The sequence below is a fragment of the Rhopilema esculentum genome, chromosome 9, assembly GCF_057945365.1.
Source record: "Rhopilema esculentum isolate cy_ngs chromosome 9, ASM5794536v1, whole genome shotgun sequence".
Lineage (NCBI taxonomy): Eukaryota > Metazoa > Cnidaria > Scyphozoa > Rhizostomeae > Rhizostomatidae > Rhopilema > Rhopilema esculentum.
In genome coordinates, this window is record NC_142823.1 from 6,231,447 (window position 1) to 6,250,779 (window position 19,333).

A 19,333-nucleotide genomic window follows, 5' to 3' on the forward strand; every position below is an offset into this window, starting at 1 on the left:
AAAACTACATGGTTTATCTCTACAAGCCTGTTTCGTGAGTAACTCACTCTTCAGGAGACTGACATGTAGTTTTACTTTCTTCAATCTATGATATATCACGCTCTACGTGCTAACGTATTGAGCTACGGAAGTATCAAAAGACAAATTTCTATATATTAATACATATGTATTTGATCAAAGTCCAAGTCGAATCTAAAATAATTTATTAAAGTAATAAGGCACCTATACTAATACACTTCGACTTGTTCAGAAGATAACTGGTATTTTTTATATATTGATGTTCGTCTCCAATCTTCTATTTACCTTTTTCCAATTGGTTAAGTAATCGGAAAACTCAGTGACTTTCAATGAGTTTTCGCTATTTTTGCTGAAATTTTTGCCTAACAGGATTGATTTTTTTAATTAATCTTACCTTACGCAAGTCGGGTACATTTCGGTCGACCATATGTAAATGGAATCATGTGACAACGTGATGCAAAACCTTCCAAGCACTCCAAAGAAAACTCGAAGACTAACAAGTTCTGGATGAAAAAAGTTATGTCAATCCATGTACGAATCAATCGTATCAGAATCATTTAGTTTTGCATGAAAATGGTTTATCTTTCCCGGGACAGGTGTTGACTATAACAAGTAGGGTGATGTTTTCAAATAGTGATGTTGACGATGTCTTTAATGGTGCAGTACTGGCAGCTAATATAAGGCCGGACGTATTAGAAGTCCTGAATGGTGCAGAACTCTTCTAATTTAGGTCATGGAAGATGAAGCACTTCTCGAGGTGTGAGCATGATTTTAAACCCATTAGACATAAAGAGGACACTGCTACAAAGTACCTAAGATGCTTCTTTGCTATGTTAGAATGTTTTGCTCAAACAAGCGACTTAATCCCCATTTGCATTGTTCCTTGGAAGCTTCAACGTAAAAAACTTTCTCTGCACACCTTTTCGTTTACACTAGCAAAATGCAATCAAGACAACTTTGCTGTGCTACCCTGAGCAGTTTTGATCCTGGTTCGAAAGCGAACGGATTTAGTATTTCCTAAATATTTTCTTAGAATTTGAACAAGGACATCACATTAAAATTTGAACGAAGACGGACAATGTTTGCAAAATAGTACCTTGACAACATTTACCCTATCTGGAATTGTACACTTTCATTTTATATATTTATAGAGGCAAACTAAGTATGAGAATGGCTGCAGCTTGAAAATCTTTGTGAAAAACTTACCCGATGGTTTGCTCCCTGACTTTTTTGGAATCAAGGAGACAGCGATGCAGGATATTCCGGCAATAAACATGGAAATAATTACTGTCTTCTTTCTTCCAATTCTACAAGATAAAGTACGTTCCTGTCGATTTGAAGTTTAGTGAGTTATCCAGGGATCATCGTCATTGACCCACTGCTGTTTATGTTATAATTAATAGTACAAGTTTCGATCCATTACTTTCCTTTAAGGCAAAATTCAGATCTTTCGACGGACGTATCTCAGCAATGTAAATGAATTTGCACATTTAGAGATATTTTCACTTTCAGCTTGTATGGTCAAAAAACTTTTATATTGTTTTCATTAAGTCATACAACTTTGCTCTTTAGTGATGGATTTTGATGGGATGAGCGATATAAGTTCAAGGTTTCAATACTATGCCCCCCCCCTAAAAAACAAGACATAGAACGAAGTAACTCACTTGTTGCAAAGGTATATTGCAAGAACAGCAGCCGGTATGTCGAATAAGCTGGTAATGATGTAGTCCCTGAGTATGTGGCCGCTTAAGTCACCGGCGCCAAATGAAACTCCAAAGAACACCAAGCCACACACCATCCTGAAAAACAGTAAACTATGTGTAGTTAAAATTTGCAGCAAAACTGCAGTGGTGAGTTACTTCTTCTTCACGTACACAATCACACAAGAACCCTTAGCTAATTGGCTAACTAAAAAACTTTTCTACATTTCAAAAGAATTGACACGCACTGAAATCTTCCTTCACCTTTTGTAAAGTTGGCTAAACTGTGTCTGTCTCTCTCTGGTTATTAGTGACAAACCCCAATATCAATCACCATCTGTCAACATCTATTGTATCTACCAACGACTCCACTCTATCTTGTAGAATCACAAACAAGTATTTACACACCATGTATATCCTTGGAGTAAGCTCCTTACTGCGATTTTTGCAGGCTTGAATAGGTGAAGATAATGTTTTATTCCGCTGGAACAGTTGTCTTCAATCTTCTTTAGTTGAACTTCTGGTAGCTCTTTTCCATTACACTTAGCGATCTTTCGAAAGATTGCAAGAGCCTCGTCATTTCTTCCATTCACGTGAAGCCATCTAGCTGATTCGGGAATGGCCCTTGCAAGAAAATAAGGATAGTCTATGAGAATTAACAGTCTGATAGTCTATCCAATATTGACTGCCCATGCAAAAACAGCTGAGGCAAAAAATATCGCAGTCAACAAAGGTTTTTCAAGAAACCTTCAAAAAATATTGTTCCACAACTCTCCCTTCTTTCTGCAGCCAGTCTCTTTGTATCGACATGAAAAGATATTATTTAAAAATTGAAAGAGTTAAATCAATTGCTTCTCGATTAAACAGTCTTGGTGTGGCTTTGTTGTTTCATGTAGCCTGCGTGCAGACTCTACTGTTTTCAACTAGGCTCCTCAGTTTCTACCTTTCCGCTGAGTTGAGTTGAATTAAATCGCTCGCAAGTGACTTTAAAGTCATTTTGAGGACTGGGACCAAATCAAATGTTCTAAAAATAGCTTTTAGCTGAATTTTTCGGCTTGAGTCTGTTTTGCATTTTATTTTAAAGTAAATAAGTTTTGAAGTTTCATGCTGGTATCATATTCTGCACGATTGTTGTGCGTTGAGTCCTGGATGGTATCTTAGTAGCTAATGGAACCCTTTCCTTCCTTACCTAGTCTTTGGTTTTACTATCCGAATTATCAAGAAGATATATATATATATAAATATATTCCTTTGCAATATGGCATATCTGTTTTTAATTGTTCTCTCTCTAATCTACGTACTGAACTAAGCTTTTGTTCTAAAACTGAAAAGTGGCCCAGTCCTATTCCAGGTTTAATATATATGAACTGCGTACACCCTAAAATCAAAATAGAAAACCAATACAAAAAATGGTCGGTTGAAACTTCAAACATCACACTCAGTACTCTAACAGAGATCGGCAATTCACGTGCTATCTTTGCTTAGGGCCTAAGCTTAATATTGTGCTAATCCACACGGCCAAGAAAAAGAAGGATCCCTGACAATGAATAAGAAAATTTCATGGATTAAACTTACAAGAAAAACAGCAAGATGAAAAAATATGGAGCTGTGATGACTATCATCAGTGTTTTCCACGTCTGAACGAAGATGGCTATAACACCAAGGATGACAACGCTTACTGCAGATATTAGCCAAATTGCTATACCTGCAAATGGACGCCATTTTGGGCCTACAAATTCTGAAATTAGAACGATTGACTGTATAAAAGTTCCTGGTATGAAGAACCCAAACACTGCTCGTGCAAAAATGTAGAACCAAATACTTGGAGAGAACGAGCTGATGAACCCAAACAAAAGGATAAAAGTTGTCGATATCAGCATATTGATTCTTCTACCATACCTAAAAACAAGATCCAAGTTTTAAGCAAAATGTTCAACATTGACAGCGATAATGAAAAGGGCTGGCGCAGTATTGGAAATTCAGAATAAAACAATAGGACTGAATGGCTGGGCCACTCCTTCTTTTGGGGACACTCTTAAGAGAATAATTAGCCACACCTTATATTGCCACAGGATTTCCTTCTCTTTAAATTTTTTTACGCTTATCAAGCACGAGAAAAAGTGTCGTTAGATAAACAAAGCAGAGATCGTGAAACCGCTGATGTTTCTATACATTTTATTACGATCAATAGATCATCAGATTCATTGTGGACCAAAAATGATTCAGTTTTCCAATTACTTACCTATCTGACGCCCAACCAAGAACGACTGCTCCAAATGCCCAGCTGATAAAAACTGAAGATGTGGCCAAGTAACTGTATACTTCAGTATCGCAGTGCAAATCGAACTGAAATAAACGTTCATTTTAAATTTGAAGTATAGAGTAAAACCCCGTTTGTAAGTGCCAGCATTTTCGGTTAACCCTATCTAGACCAAGCTCTTTTGAGCATCCTCAGGCTAATTCAGCCCCCCCCCCCGTCATTTTTCCAGACTGGTTAGCAGTAGAGGGTTAAGATTTCTATACGATTATACCCATCAAAATATCATGACGTCATAATGAAATTTTAAATCTTATCAATTTTTTTTATATTTAGCAAAAAAATCTTTAAGATTCACTTAAGATATCACAGAAACGTAATTTAATGTGGGTTTCGCGAAAGCTAAACAAAACAGCTTATCATAAACAATGATGTCACTAAAGAAACAAGATTTTTTGCGCAAGTCTAGATACAGGTTTCATGACCTTCCTATATCCCACTCAGAAGCACAGGATGAATAAAAACAAATCAAATATCATTTAATAAGTAAAAGCTTACTTTCCTCATGTTGGCAATTTCTAAAGATAGTTTTTGAGTTTTTTAACAACGGCAAAATGTTTCTTACGATTAAAATTGTAATGATTACATTTGGCAAGGTAGCCAATGATTTGACGTTGTCTAATTTCTTTCTAATTTCAAAATTCTTGTTTGCGTAAGAATATGAGAGAGGGGCTAAATCACCCCTCACCTATCTGGTTCAGATAGGATTTAGCGTAAACGAATACTTCAACATACTGCTAGTTAGACCCTGTTTAACCGGAGTTAGTCCGGAGGATCGCCTCCAACACCCCTAAGTTAGGCATGCGTTATTTACCCCTGATGGTTTCGGAGCACATTCCTTGCTAATCTTCGTTCATAAGCCGAGTTCGAGTTTTTCCCACCTTCCTTTTTGTTTATTGGTTCTTGAGTTTCTACTTTCTTCCGTTTCTCAGTAGGCCTTAGCTTTCCTAATGGTACTTATCTTTGATTGACGCTTGGCCAACAGAAATGAGTGAGGGTGGGTAAAGGTGGTTTAGGTTATATGGGCCTGCGAAATAATGTTATTTGTGATTCATATGTATAAAACCATGATAAATAACGTAGCTCCTTATTATATCTTGATAAAATTTCAACCTTTTTACCAAAAAGATTGTTTAATTATCGTTAATCCTAATTTTCGCAGAAGCCAACAGGCGCCTGACAAAGATAATTTAAAAAAAATGTAAGTAATCGTTTATACGTTTGCATGTCGAAATAATGCTTGACAAGCAACTTAGGCTACGTCCACACTGCTCCGTATTCATTTGGCTCAGTTTTCGTTGATGGAAACGCTGTCCATTTACACCTATCAAATGAGTACAATTTAAATACGGTAAGTGCTCACACTGCTCTAACAGAAACGCTGGAGTATGAAGGGTCAGAATAAGGATCAGAAAGAACAAGATGAAGAATAACTGCCAATTTCTGGATCGAATTTTCCATCCTGTTTTTTTGGACCCCTTATTCTGACGTTACATGCTCTCAGAAGTTTCATATGAAAAAGATTTGAGCGTGTTTAAAAGTTTTGCTTTTTTCAAAACACAAAAGCTCATCGCAAAGGTTCATCAGATTATTTTTGCAATACCAAAAACTTATTTATCCAATTTTAAGCATCAATCTAATCTTGTGTATGTATTGTTTTCATGTAAATGTACCAGCCCACTGTAAATAAATCAATAATAGAATGATAATCATAACTTAGTTAATGCCATCTCGCCTGATCGCATGGTCCATGGAACCTTTGGATCACCAAAAGAAATTGAAATTGCTTCTAGAACGAATGAAACTGTTCAGTCGCATAAACTGATACACAATGTTCAGTGCTGTGTTGTTGATTTTGATGGGGTTCAAATCAAGAATTCGGACATTAACCCCCTTTCACCAACACAAGAAATGGGAACATGATATTATTCTGTTCTAAATTTGGAACAACTAACACAGTTGTTCTGAATAAGGGTTCAGTAGGAATGAGCTGGTTAAGATTTACCTGTGTGACTATTGAGTATTCTTTTGGCTTTGTGAATTCCCATTCTGACCTCGGCATATTGCATCGGTATTGATAGAATCGGCTATAAGAATCAAACGTTCCATTAAGACGGCAAACTGTACTATTTAAAAGGCATGTCCACGGAGGACTGTCTTGCGCGAAGTACGGGACGAGTATGAGCATCGAACCTGGAATTGCCATAACACAAAATGCAACTTCTAGAAGAATCTGAAACTTTCCAAATTCCCCGATGTATGGCAGAATCTCATCCATGGTCAACGGTTGTGTAAGAGTATCGACCGGTGTTGTAGCCATTGTGTTTTGATATGCGGTTCTTGGTGGTGTAGGACAAAACCACAATGACGTTCTCTATATAACTTTGCTTTGTACAAAACACTTTATTGTACTTAAACCAGTTTAAAATAAAGAGATTTTTGTCTGATTTCCAAAGCTTATAACCTGAAAATGTTTGAGGAGAGTGGCCAGCTCACAATGATTCCAGGCAAAGGATTGAAGCAACGTTGAAAAAAGCGATTGGGAAATTGCTCGATAAACAAACAACAAATACAACTAACCCGAATCTTCTGTAATTCCATTGTGCAGTCGCATAGCAGTGGAATGGTGCATTTTATAATTCGTCTTTTTTTACCTTGCCGAGACAAGTTTTATGCGATCTTGAGAAACTGTCGGTATGGCGAAATATTTCCAACTAAACAAAAATGCGTTTCAATTTTGTAAACTTTCAATGATGTAATTTTCTTGTTGCTAAGAACAATAGAGTACCGAAGTGTGACGTCATCAAAAAACCAATTTTTAGAATTTCTTAAATTTGGCCACATAATCTGAAAGAACGGCATAAAATACCTCTCAATATGCAAAATTAGTTAGATATGTTCCAAAGTGGGCGAGATATGACCGATGAAAGATTTCAAGTTTCCAGGGTTACTTTCAAGCTAACGGGTTACTGTTATTCTGGCCTGGTTCATAAAGTTATGAAAAAAGATCAAATTACAGAGGTTTGATAGCGCAAGAGCCTGTGCTCAAGTGGCCATATCTCAACCAATTCGTAATGCCTTTAACTGATTTTGCATATTTAGAGGTATTTCCTGATGCTCTTTCAGGTTCTGGGATCAAAATTCAGAAATGCTAAAAATATATTTTTATGACATCATCACTTCGGTACTCTATGAAAAGTGGTAGTTCTTGCGATTAGAAAAGTGTAGGTTTTAAATTTTCTGCAGAAAAGTATGATTGTTTAAGCCAGTGCAAAAACTGAAGAAACCTTGTCTAGATGGACGGTTATAGCATATTCTGAATCGAGGGACGCTTTTTGTGGTACCTGTCGAAAAACGTGTTCTTGCATTGTGCGTGGAGCATGATGCATCGTGCGTGGAGCAGGATGCATTGTGTGTGGTCCTGGATGCATTGTGCGTGGAGCAGGATGCATTGTGCGTGGAGCAGGATGCATTGTGGGTGGAGCAGGATGCATTGTGTGTTGAGCAGGATGCATTGTGTGTTGAGCAGGATGCATTGTGCCTGGATCAGGATGCATTTTGTGTTGAGCAGGATGCATTGTGCGTGGAGCAGGATGCATTGTGCGTGGTCCAAGATGCATTGTGCGTGGAGCAGGATGCATTGTGCGTTGAGCAGGATGCATTGTGCGTGGAGCAGGCTGCATAGTGTGTGGAGCAGGATGCATTGTGCGTTGAGCAGGATGCATTGTGCGTGGAGCACGATGCATTGTGCATGGAGCATGATGCATTGTGCGTGGATCAGGATGCATTGTGTGTGGAGCAGGATGCATCGTGCGTGGAGCAGGATGCATTGTGCGTGGAGCAGGATGCATTGTGTGGGACTAATATGCATTGTCTAAAATAGCTTTTGGGGGCGTTTTTGAAGTTGTTCTGCATCTCATCATTTTCACCATGTCAAATTCTGTACTTGTACCCAATTAATGCTTGACTATAAAATGCACATTTCATCCTATTTTCTGAATTAATTTTGACCAAATCAATTTTCTGAAAAGTCTGGCACCGTTGAAGAACTAAGCAAAACAAGAATGCTCGGCTAAAAGTCTGGAAGTAAGACATTTCAACAACGCTCATTAAAGCATAGTATGCTCCTTTCAATTTTGTCTCACCAATCAATTTCATTCAGAATTTTATATTTGAAAGTTATTGATCAACCCTTTTGGTGGAACTCACCATACAAACGCTCCTCCGCTTCTCTGCTTGGCACTCTGTTTCCGCGTTCGAAAGTTTGTGGCTCTGGTACCCAGGGTAAATTCAGTAATGCTTTAATAGCTCTGGTACCCAGGGTAAAATCAGTAATAGCTCTTATTGTGGTTGTACATGAAATACAGAACTATTAATAAAAGAGTTGTAAACGAACGATCTCACCAATTTTTATCTTTGTATTATTTATGATCTTGATTTTTGATTGATGCTGCCATGGGCCTTCGATACGATGAAAACAAATCTGCTGTGTTTTTGTGCTTCTTTTCTCCAGCGAAATGAAAACTAACTAACTACAATACGGGGTGTATACACATAAAACAAGGAGATGTTACAGAAGTGATGTAGATTACCTTGCTGTTGGTACGGAGACGATGGAAGGTGTTAATGGCTATGATAAAATGGAGGACATGATTACATTCGGCAATGGTCACTGCAATGCTTCCTTTTTTCTTGAGGGGTTGGGGGGAAGGGGGGGTTTAGAAGTTTTACCAAGTTTGCATTTGACTTGGTGATCAGCATTGTGCCATCGTAAAGCTTCATTTAAAGTAAATTGATGTACCAAACTTTCGTGCAACTTGCACTCTTTTTATAAGGAACTTCTTTATAAAAAGCTTGCATGTAGTAGGCAGAAAAAATTAAAAAGCCTTTTGTTTAAAGAACAAACAACCTAAGGAGCTTCTCATCTTTGGAATTTGTTCTTCTTGCAAACAATCAGGTCCAAAAAAGTCCAAAGATAAGGAGCTTCGAGAACTAGGCCTCTAGCAAGGTTCTTTGTAAAGTAAAAAGCATGTATATTGGGTTTGGTTTGATTATAAAATTTCAGCACTTTGCTCCTCCTTGCTGATGGAGGGTGGAAAATATCATGCAGTTAGGTCTTTTATCTCATTAACGTTTTCCTTCTCTTCTTTTAGATCTACCTCCTTTACGTGACTACCCTTCGCTTCAAATTGATCAGCAAGTGTTTCCAATGTTTCCTTATTAGCTGTCTCAGGCAACTTCAACAACAGAATCGCACTTATGACAGCCAAACCGCCCATTATTGAAAACGGTAGAACCACGTGGAAGGCGACGAGCCATTTTGCCACCCAAGGTGCTAGTGAAGAACCAATATGGGCAAAGATTTGCAAGTAGCCCATGGCTGCACTCCTGTCAAGGAATTCATATATTGAAGGTATTTGAATTTGTTGCTTTATTTATTCAGTAGGCCAAGGTTGACAGAGGGAAATTATTTCCACAAGGGTGCTGCCATATTGTATATATTGTGTATGTATCAAAGGCTCTAGATTTGATTAACGTTTCGCGATATGCTCCTCCACAATAACCTTTATTTACTTTTGGAGCGCAAAATAAGGAATACTAAACAAAAGAACAAAAATAGCACACTTTACAAGCAACGATAATAATAGCTTATTTAACGACACAAGTAAAGTTTTTTTAGGCCCAGCCGGAGATGTAATATAAATAGATATGTAATATATTTATATATAAAGATATTTGTTTATATTTACAAATATTAATATCTATATATATATTAATAGATATGTATTTGATCAAAGTCCAAGTCGAATCTAAAATAATTTATTAAAATAATAAGGCATCTATACTAATACACTTCGACTTGTTCAGAAGATAACTGGTATTTTTTATATATTGATGTTCGTCTCCAATCTTCTATTTCACTTTTTCCAATTGGTTAAGTAATCGGAAAACTCAGTGAATTTTAATGAGTTTTCGCTATTTTGCTGGTAGTTTCTCAAATATTTTTGCTGAAATTTTTTCATAACAGGATTGATTTTTTAATTAATCTTACCTTACGCAAGTCGGGTACATTTCGGTCGACCATATGAAAATGGAATCATGCGACAACGCGATGCAAAACCTTCCAAGCACTCCAAAGAAAACTCGAAGACTAACAAGTTCTGGATGAAAAAAGTTATGTCAATCCATGTACGAATCAATCGTATCAGAATCATTTAGTTTTGTATGAAAATGGTTTGTTTTTCCCGGAACAGATGTTGACTTTAGCAAGTGAGGTTATGTTTTCAAATAGTGGATGTTGACGATGACTGTAATGGTGCAGTATTGGAAGCTAATATAAGATCGGACGTATTAGAAGGCCTGAATGGCGCAGAACTCTTTTAATCTAGGTCTTGGAAGATGAAGCACTCTTTGAGGTGCGAGCATAATTTTAAACCCATTAGACATAAAGAGGACACTGCTACAAAGTACCTAAGATGCTTCTTTGCTATGTTAGAATGTTGTGCTCAAAGAAGCGACTTAATCCCCATTTGCATTGTCCCGTGCAAGCTTCAACGTAAAAAAATTTCTCTGCACACCTTTTTGTTTACACCAGCAAAGTTCAATCAAGACAACTTTGCTGTGCTACCCTGACCAGTTTTGACACTGGTACGAAAGCAAACGGATTTTGTACCATGGCGGTTCCGTTTTCGAACAGGACATTGAAAACGGGGGCTTAAACTGACGTTTTGATTCTTGAAAATGCCTGTCTCATTTTTAATATCATGTCTTTTCCTAGATAATTTCATAGAATTTGAACAAAGACATCACATGAAAATTTGAGCCAAGACAGACAATGTTTGCAAAATAGTACCTTGACAACATAAAGAAAGATCATTGAGAAAGTGATATCACTTTTGGAATTAATGTATGAGCTTCTTTCAAATTGAACATGTTTTGATTCAAATGAGTGCCTCAGGTCTTGTTTACCCTATCTGGAATTGTACACTTTCATTTTATATATTTATAGAGGCAAACTAAGTATGAGAATGGCTGCAGCTTGAAAATCTTTGTGAAAAACTTACCCGATGGTTTGCTCCCTGATTTTTTTGGAATCAAGGATACAGCGATGCAGGATATCCCGGCAATAAACATGGGAATAATCACTGTCTTCTTTCTTCCAATTCTGGAAGATAAGGTACGTTCACGTTTAGTGAGTCACTCAGGGATCATCGTTAGACCTACTGCTGTTTACAGATGTATGGTCAAAAAACTTTTATATTGTTTTCATTAAGTCATACAACTTTGCTCTTTAGTGATGCATTTTGATAGGATGAGCGATATAAGTTCAAGGTTTCAATACTACGCCCCCCACCTAAAAAACAAGGCATAAAACGAAGTAACTCACTTGTTGCAAAGGTATATTGCAATAACAGCAGCCGGTATGTCAAATAAGCTGGTAATGATGTAGTCCCTGTGTATGTGGCCGCTTAAGTCACCGGCGCCAAATGAAACTCCAAAGAACACCAAGGAATCCACCATCCTGAAAAACAGTAAACTATGCGTAGTTAAAACTTGCGGCCTAACTACAGTGGTGAATTACTTAGAAAGCCTGACGTAGAAGGTTTTTGGTTAGCCCCTGTTCTCGCAGTAAACCCGGCAGCGCAGCAAACTGACAACGCAATAAACCTGACAACGCAGTAAACCTGACAACGCAGTAAACCTGACAACGCAGTAAACCTGACAAAGCAGTAAACCTGTCAACGCAGTAAACTGACAACGCAGTAAACTGACAACGCAGTAAACCTGACAACGCAGTAAACCTGACAACGCAGTAAACCTGACAACGCAGTAAACTGACAACGCAGTAAACTGACAACGCAGTAAACTGACAACGCAGTAAACTGACAACGCAGTAAACCTGACAACGCAGTAAACTGACAACGCAGTAAACTGACAACGCAGTAAACTGACAACGCAGTAAACCTGACAACGAAGTAAACTGACAACGCAGTAAACTGACAACGCAGTAAACTGACAACGCAGTAAACCTGACAACGCAGTAAACCTGACAACGCAGTAAATCTGACAACGCAGTAAACCTGACACACCAGTAAACCTGACAACGCAGTAAACTGACAACGCAGTAAACTGACAACGCAGTAAACCTGACAACGCAGTAAACCTGACAACGCAGTAAACTGACAACGCAGTAAACTGACAACGCAGTAAACTGACAACGCAGTAAGCCTGACAACGCAGTAAACTGACAACGCAGTAAACTGACAACGCAGTAAACCTGACAACGCAGTAAACCTGACACACCAGTAAACCTGGCAACGCAGTAAACTGACAACGCAGTAAACCTGGCAACGCAGTAAACTGACAACGCAGTAAACCTGACAACGCAGTAAACCTGACAACGCCGAAAAAAATTCTAGTGTATTCGGTACTCCTGCCAATAAATCCATAAGTTTTTGTTTTCTACTGTCCTGCTTTCCTCTTTTGTCTCTCTATGCTTCTGTCCCTAACTTCTTCTTCACGTACACAATCTCAAAAGAACCCTTAGCTAATTGGCTAGCTAACAAATTTTTCCATATTTCAAAAAAATTGACACGCACTGAAATCTTTCTTCACGTTTTGTAAAGTTGGCTAAACTGTGTCTGTCTCTGTCTGGAAATTAGTGACAAACCCCATCATCAATCACCGTCTATCAACAGCTATTGTATCTACCAACAACTCCACTCTATCTTGCACAATCACAAACAAGTATTTACTCACCATGTATATCCTTGGATCAAGCTCCTTCTTGCGATTTTTGCAGGCTTGAATAGGTAAAGATAATGTTTTATTCCGGTGGAACAGTCCTTTTCGATCTTTTTCAGTTGAATTTCTGGTAGCTCCTTTCCATTACACTTAGCGATCTTTCGAAAGATTGCAAGAGCCTTGTCATTTCTTCCATTTACGTGAAGCCATCTAGCTGATTCGGGAATGGCCCTTGCAAGAAATTAAGGATAGTCTATGAGAATTAACAGTCTGATAGTCTATCCAATATTGACTGGCCATGCAAAAACAGCTGAGGCAGAAAATAACGCAGTCAACAAAGGTTTTTCAAGAAACCTTCAAAACATATTGTTCCACAACTCTCCGTTCTTATCTTCAGCCAGTTTCTTTGTATAGTAATCAGAAGATATTATTTAAAACTGAAAGAGTCAAATCAATTGCTTTTCGATTAAACAGTCTTGGTGTGGCTTTGTTGTTTCATGTAGACTGCGTGCAGACTCTACTGTTTTCAACTAGGCTCCTCAGTTTCTACCTTTCCGCTGAGTTGAGTTGAAATAAATCGCTCGCAAGTGACTTTAAAGTCATTTTGAGGACTGGGACCAAATTGAATGTTCTAGAAATAGCTTTTAGCGGAATTTTTCGGCTTGAGTCTGTTTTGCATTTTATTTTAAAGTAAATAAGTTGTGAAGTTTCATGCTGGTATCATATTTTGCACGATTGTTGTGCCTTGAGTACTGAATGGTATCTTAGTAGAAATGGAACCCTTTCCTTCCTTCCCTAGTCTTTGGTTTTACTACCCGAATTATCAAGAAGATATATATATAAATATACTCCTTTGCTATATGGCATATTTGTTTTTGATTGTTCTTTCTCTAATCTACGTACTGAACTAAGCTTTTGTTCTAAAACTGAAAAGTGGCCCAGTCCTATTCCAGGTTTTGATATATGAACTGCGTACACCCAAAAATCAAAATAGAAAACCAATACAAAAAATGGTCGGTTGAAACTTCAAACATCACACTCAGTACTCTGAAAGAGATCGACAATGCACGTGCTATCTTTGCTTAGGGCCTAAGCTTAAGGCCAAGAAAAAGAAGGATCCCTGACAATGAATAAGACAATTTTATGGATTAAACTTACAAGAAAAACAGCAAGATGAAAAAATATGGAGCTGTGATGACTATCATCAGTGTTTTCCACGTCTGAACGAAGATGGCTATAACACCAAGGAGGACAACGCCTACTGCATATAATAACCAAATTGCTATACCCGCAAATGGACGCCATTTTGGGCCTACAAATTCTGAAATTAGAACGATTGACTGTATAAAAGTTCCAGGTGTGAAGAACCCAAACACTGCTCGTGCAAAAATGTAGAACCAAATATTTGGAGAGAACGAGCTGATGAACGCAGACAAAAGGACAAAAGTTGTCGATGTCAGCATTATAATCCTTCTACCATACCTAAAAACAAGATCCAACTTTTAAGCAAAATGTTTAGCATAGACAGCGATAATGAAAAGGGCTGGCGCAAGATTGGAAACACAGAATTAAACAATAGGACTGAATGGCTGGGCCACTTCTTCTTTTGGGGACACTCTTAAGAGAATAATTTGGCACAGCTTATATATGCCACAGGATTTCCTTCTCTTTAAAATTTTTTCACGCTTATCAAGCACGAGAAAAAGGGTCGTTAGAAAAACAAAGCAGACATCGTAAAACCGCTGATGTTTCCATACATTTTATTACGATCAATAGATCATCAGATTCATTGTGGACCAAATGATTCAGTTTTCAAATTACTTACCTATCTGACGCCCAACCAAGAATGACTCCTCCAAACGCCCAGCTGATAAAAACTGAAGATGTGGCCAAGTAACTGTATACTTCAGTGTCGCAGTGCAGATCGAACTGAAATAAACGTTCATTTTAAATTTGAAGTATAGAGTAAAACCCCGTTTGTAAGTGCCAGCATTTTCAGAGTACTGCTGGCTAGACCCTGTTTATCCCGAGTTAATCCGGAGGATCGTCTCCAACACCCAGGCTCCTAAGCTAGGTATGCTTTATTAACTCCAGGTGGTTTTTGAGCACATCCCCTGCTAATCTTCGTTCGCAAGCCGATTTAGAATTTCTTCATCCTTTCTTTTTTATTGATTAGTTCTTGGGTTGCTCAGTAGGCCTTAGCTTTCATAATGGTACTTATCATTCATTGATGCTTGGCCAACAGAAATGAGTGAAGGCGGGTAAAGGTTACCTAGACCACCGTGGACCTACAGCAATAATTTCATTTGTTATTGATATGTATAAAACTTAAACCTTTCCACAAATAATATTGTTCAAACGGTCCACTTGCGTAAAATCATTCAATCTTTCATTCGCTCGGGCACGGATCCAGCGCAAATTTAAAAGAGGGGCAGTTGGAAGTTTGGGCGCTGAAAATGTTCAGAAATTTGTGACGAGTGTAGGCTGTATAAAACAATTTCAGACCCTACCTACTTGTAGAAGGCTCTCTATTCTCCTTGTCAGGAAATTATTGCATTATATGTTGCATACTTTGAGGTAATCAGGCTTTTTGTCATTCTTCTATAATGCATGTCGAAAACCCGATCCAGAATGAGCCACTCTCACTTTTTACAAAACAAAAACGCTTATTTGCAACATATTTAGTTTGACCCTAACTTACATGTCCATTTTGTACTCATGGTTGGCAGTACTTCTTGACATTACTTCAATTTTAACGAAGAGTGAAACACCCTCTCTGATATAGGCCAATAGGCCAATCACAGTACCACCATTCACTTCAAAAGTATATGAGGGGATAGCAGAAGCTGAAACAAAGTCATTCGCTTGCTGCTTTCTACATCTCGTATCAGGCAGCTTTACAGAGAACTGCAGCACCAAGCATGCTCTCTTGCGAATAATTGAAAACTGGACGATAGCAATTGACAACGGAAACAGTACCTGTATAAATCGTGATCTGCTAATTGCCAAACTTGGTGCATATGGTTTCACAAGAAAAGGCTGAATATTACTCATAGTCGCTATCATGTGAATAAACAGCGAGCAAAAGTAGATGGGTACTAAAGCTCCTTTGGGTGTCCCACAAGGAAAGACACCACCTTTGGGTGTACCTCAAGGATCTCTACAAGGGCCACTTTTGCTCAATGTCTAGATAAACAAGTAAACGTTTATCTTTGTGAGAGACAATATAATATGCCACTGTGCAGATGACACCATCGTTCATTTATTGGATCGCAAGCATGAATGCATTATTAGAAGGCTTAACCTATGATACCTCTGCAACGATTGATTGGCTACGAAATAATCTCATGAAATTGAATGGAAATTATTGCCGGTTTATTCACCAATCAAGATAGTGACTTGTCAATCAAAAAGTCAATCTAATCGCTGATTGGTAAAATACAAAAAAACAGAGTCCTTTTTTCTCTCACGTTACTTTCAATCAACACCTGGGTATAAACATTCAGCACACTTCTGGTCAAGGATCCCGTCCAAAAAAGTTAGAAAGGGGGCAGTGCTGTAGAGAGTTTCTAAAGGCCACATCCAGGACTACACCCCTAGCCACAGCCAATATACTTGCATTTGTGTTAAAGGTTCTCTGTTAGGTAGATGAAACCACTCAAGCTATTAAGAAACACAACAAATTATTGAAGGGAAATCATGATAAAAATAGACTAATGTGGATATGTGGATATGGGGAATCATGTGTATATTTACCACAAGCATGTGAAAAAATCAATGCTTCTGTTTAGCTAAACTAATTTTGCAAGGTTTATTTCAATTAAGTCTAGCTTTGCAGAAAAATTTTTGCAGCTAGGGCTATCCATTATTTAAGTTTCCTATATTTCATATCAAAATTGTCATTACATATTCATTGGCCCATTTATTTTTTTCATTAATCAGTTCTATTAGGGTTGTTAGTTAATCATGATGGTTTTAATCATTACCTTTTAACAATACTATCCGTGGAAATGATGACCAAAAGATTTCTCCATTCAGTTTCATGTGATTAAAACTTTCATTTACAAACTCGAGCTCATCTCTAAACTTTACAAATGAACTTAAGCCTCCAAATTGAAAGAAATTAGGAAGACATTCATTACAATTCTTGATTAAAACTAACTTACCTACTATACTGAACTAATGTTTATTAATGGCTTCCTGAAAATTCTTTTTGGTTATTGTCAGAATTTTGTCTAGTACAGCAAACACCAACAAACCACATGCAAGACACAAGTTCATTTTGTGGTGTAACAAGATAATTGCTAAGTAATAAGAGAAGCCAATTCAAAGGCTCATCAGAATGTTTTTCATTAGTTAGAAGCCTTAAATATTTTTATTCAAAAGGAACTCATCAGTGGCAGAGTTTGACCACACCTACATTATGGAAATTTGAGAGGATGACCACTGCTATATGGCTAGCTACACCACTTGGCTGCCCCCCCAAATCTCCCCCAATTTTAACATGGGAGGCTAAGCCCCTCGAGCCTTCTTTCCTTCCACGGTGTCACTGCTTGGATCATTATTCGATGTTTAAATTGTGAAGAGTGTCTGACGAAATGTACTTAAGTTAGCTATGTTTCCACTATTTCGTGCCCCCATCAAATTTTGCAGTACCAAAGACTTATTTATCCAATTTTAAGTATCAATCTAATCTTGCACATGTATTGTTAACATGTAAATGTACCAGCCTACTGTAAGTAAATCAATAATAGAATGATAATTATAAAAACCCTTTGCACTTGATCCTCAAAAAAAAATTGACATTACTTCTAGAACGAAAGAAACTATCCACTCGCATAAACTGCTACACAATGTTCAGTGCAGAGCTATTGATTTTGATGGGTTTCAAATAAAAAATTTGGACTTCAACCCTCTTTCACCATCACCATCACCAACACAAGAAATGGGAACATGATAATATTCTGTTCTACATTTGGAACAACTAACACAGTTGCTCTGAATTAGGGTTCAGTAGGAGTGAGCTGGTTAAGATTTACCTGTGTGACTATTGAGTATTCTTTTTGCTTTGTGAATTGCCATTCTGACCTTGGCATATTGCATCGGTGTTGATAGAATCGGCTATAAGAATCAAACGTTCCATTAAGACGGCAAACTGTACTATTTAAAAGGCATGTCCACGGAGGACTGTCTTGCGCAAAGTACGGGACGAGTATGAGCATCGAACCTGGAACTACCATAACACAAAATGCAACTTCTAGAAGAATCTGAAACTTATCAAATTCCCCGATGTATGGCAGAATCTCATCCATGCCCAACGGTTGTGTACGAGTATCGACCGGTGTTGTAGCCATTTTGTTTTGATATGTGGTTCTTGGTGGTGTGGAACAAAGCCACGATGACGTTCTCTTTATAACTTTGCTTTGTACAAAACACTTTATTGTATTTCAACCAGCTTAAGATAAAGATATTTTTATCTGATTACCAAATCTTATAGATAACTGGAAGAAAACGAATCACCTTGAAGCCCTTAGCTAATCCACTTTCTATCCTGTGACATCAGCAGCAGCCATTAGGAATTGTCATTAATTTGAGAGCCCCCCCCTCCCCCTGAAAAAGATGCAAGTCTTTGCCAATGGGTATTGGTTAATATTTCCAACTGAACAAAAATGTGTTTTAATTTGTTAAACGTTCAATGCTGTAATTTTCTTGTTGCTAAGAACGCAATGTTGCTAGAAAAACTCTCTCTTTATGGATTTGATGGCAAGGAACTAGAGTGGTTCAAGGATTACCTTTCCTTCCGAAAAGCAAAAGTAGCCTATAACAGTTGTTTCTCAAAGGAAAACGCAATGCTGACAGAATCCCTTCTCTCCGGCACTTTACCAAGGATTGCCAAGCAAACTGAGCCACTCGAAATCAAATTGTCGGATCAAACTGTCATCAACAACACAACGGAATACAAGTATCTCGGTGTCCGTGTAGATGGCTCGCTAAACCTGAATTCGAATTTCCATACTTGCTACAAAAAACGTCTGGTAGGCAGTGGCGTACCCAGGGCTACAGTAGTGGGGTGGTCTAGGGCACAGTGCCTAGAAAATTTTCTTGAACCACGCCCTTAAAACACTCACAAATGCGTGGAAACGCCCTTTTTGCAAAATTTCCCCCCATTATTTTGATTCATGTTAGCTACGGTAAATAGCAAAGCATTTTACAATTGTTATTGACACAAGCATACAGTATACTACCCCGCTACCCCCCCCCCCTTCCCTCAATGAGTTTTACATCGTTTTTGGACAAATCTCAAGGACCATATTTTAGAAAAGTGGGGGGTCCGGACCCCCCCATTCCCCCCCTTGGGTACGCCATTGCTGATAGGCTACGACTTTTAGCAAAAATAAGATCGTATCTTGATCAAGCCACAGCTGCTACAATTTATCACTCAATGATACTCCCAACATTCACATACTGTGGCATAATACAGTTGAAATACACTAATATCCAGTTGAGCAAGCTCTCATCACTTCACTCACGTGCGCTGAAAATAGTCTTTGGA

At 38.0% G+C, this 19,333-nt stretch overlaps 1 protein-coding gene across 11 annotated transcripts in view; it reads right to left on the reverse strand.

Moving 5' to 3' along the window:
- LOC135688956 (uncharacterized) overlaps positions 1-18,379 on the reverse strand; it is a 109,026-nt gene extending 90,647 nt beyond the window's left edge. For 4 of the 11 annotated variants that reach the window (XM_089110024.1, XM_089110033.1, XM_089110031.1 and 1 more), the window contains exons 1-8: positions 17,820-18,375; positions 14,606-14,709; positions 13,939-14,262; positions 12,796-13,011; positions 11,423-11,557; positions 11,100-11,200; positions 10,088-10,196; positions 6,041-6,122 (exon numbers count right to left, since the gene is read on the reverse strand). In XM_089110024.1, the coding sequence (XP_088966150.1) occupies positions 6,041-6,122; positions 10,088-10,196; positions 11,100-11,200; positions 11,423-11,557; positions 12,796-13,011; positions 13,939-14,262; positions 14,606-14,709; positions 17,820-18,134 (1,386 nt within the window). In that variant the 5' untranslated portion in view covers positions 18,135-18,375. Of the gene's footprint in view, positions 1-6,040; positions 6,123-10,087; positions 10,197-11,099; positions 11,201-11,422; positions 11,558-12,795; positions 13,012-13,938; positions 14,263-14,605; positions 14,710-17,819 lie in introns of all 11 variants that reach the window. The other 7 variants (XM_089110028.1, XM_089110032.1, XM_089110023.1 and 4 more) reach the window with 5 other exon arrangements.
- Between the last annotated feature and the right edge of the window lie 954 nt (positions 18,380-19,333).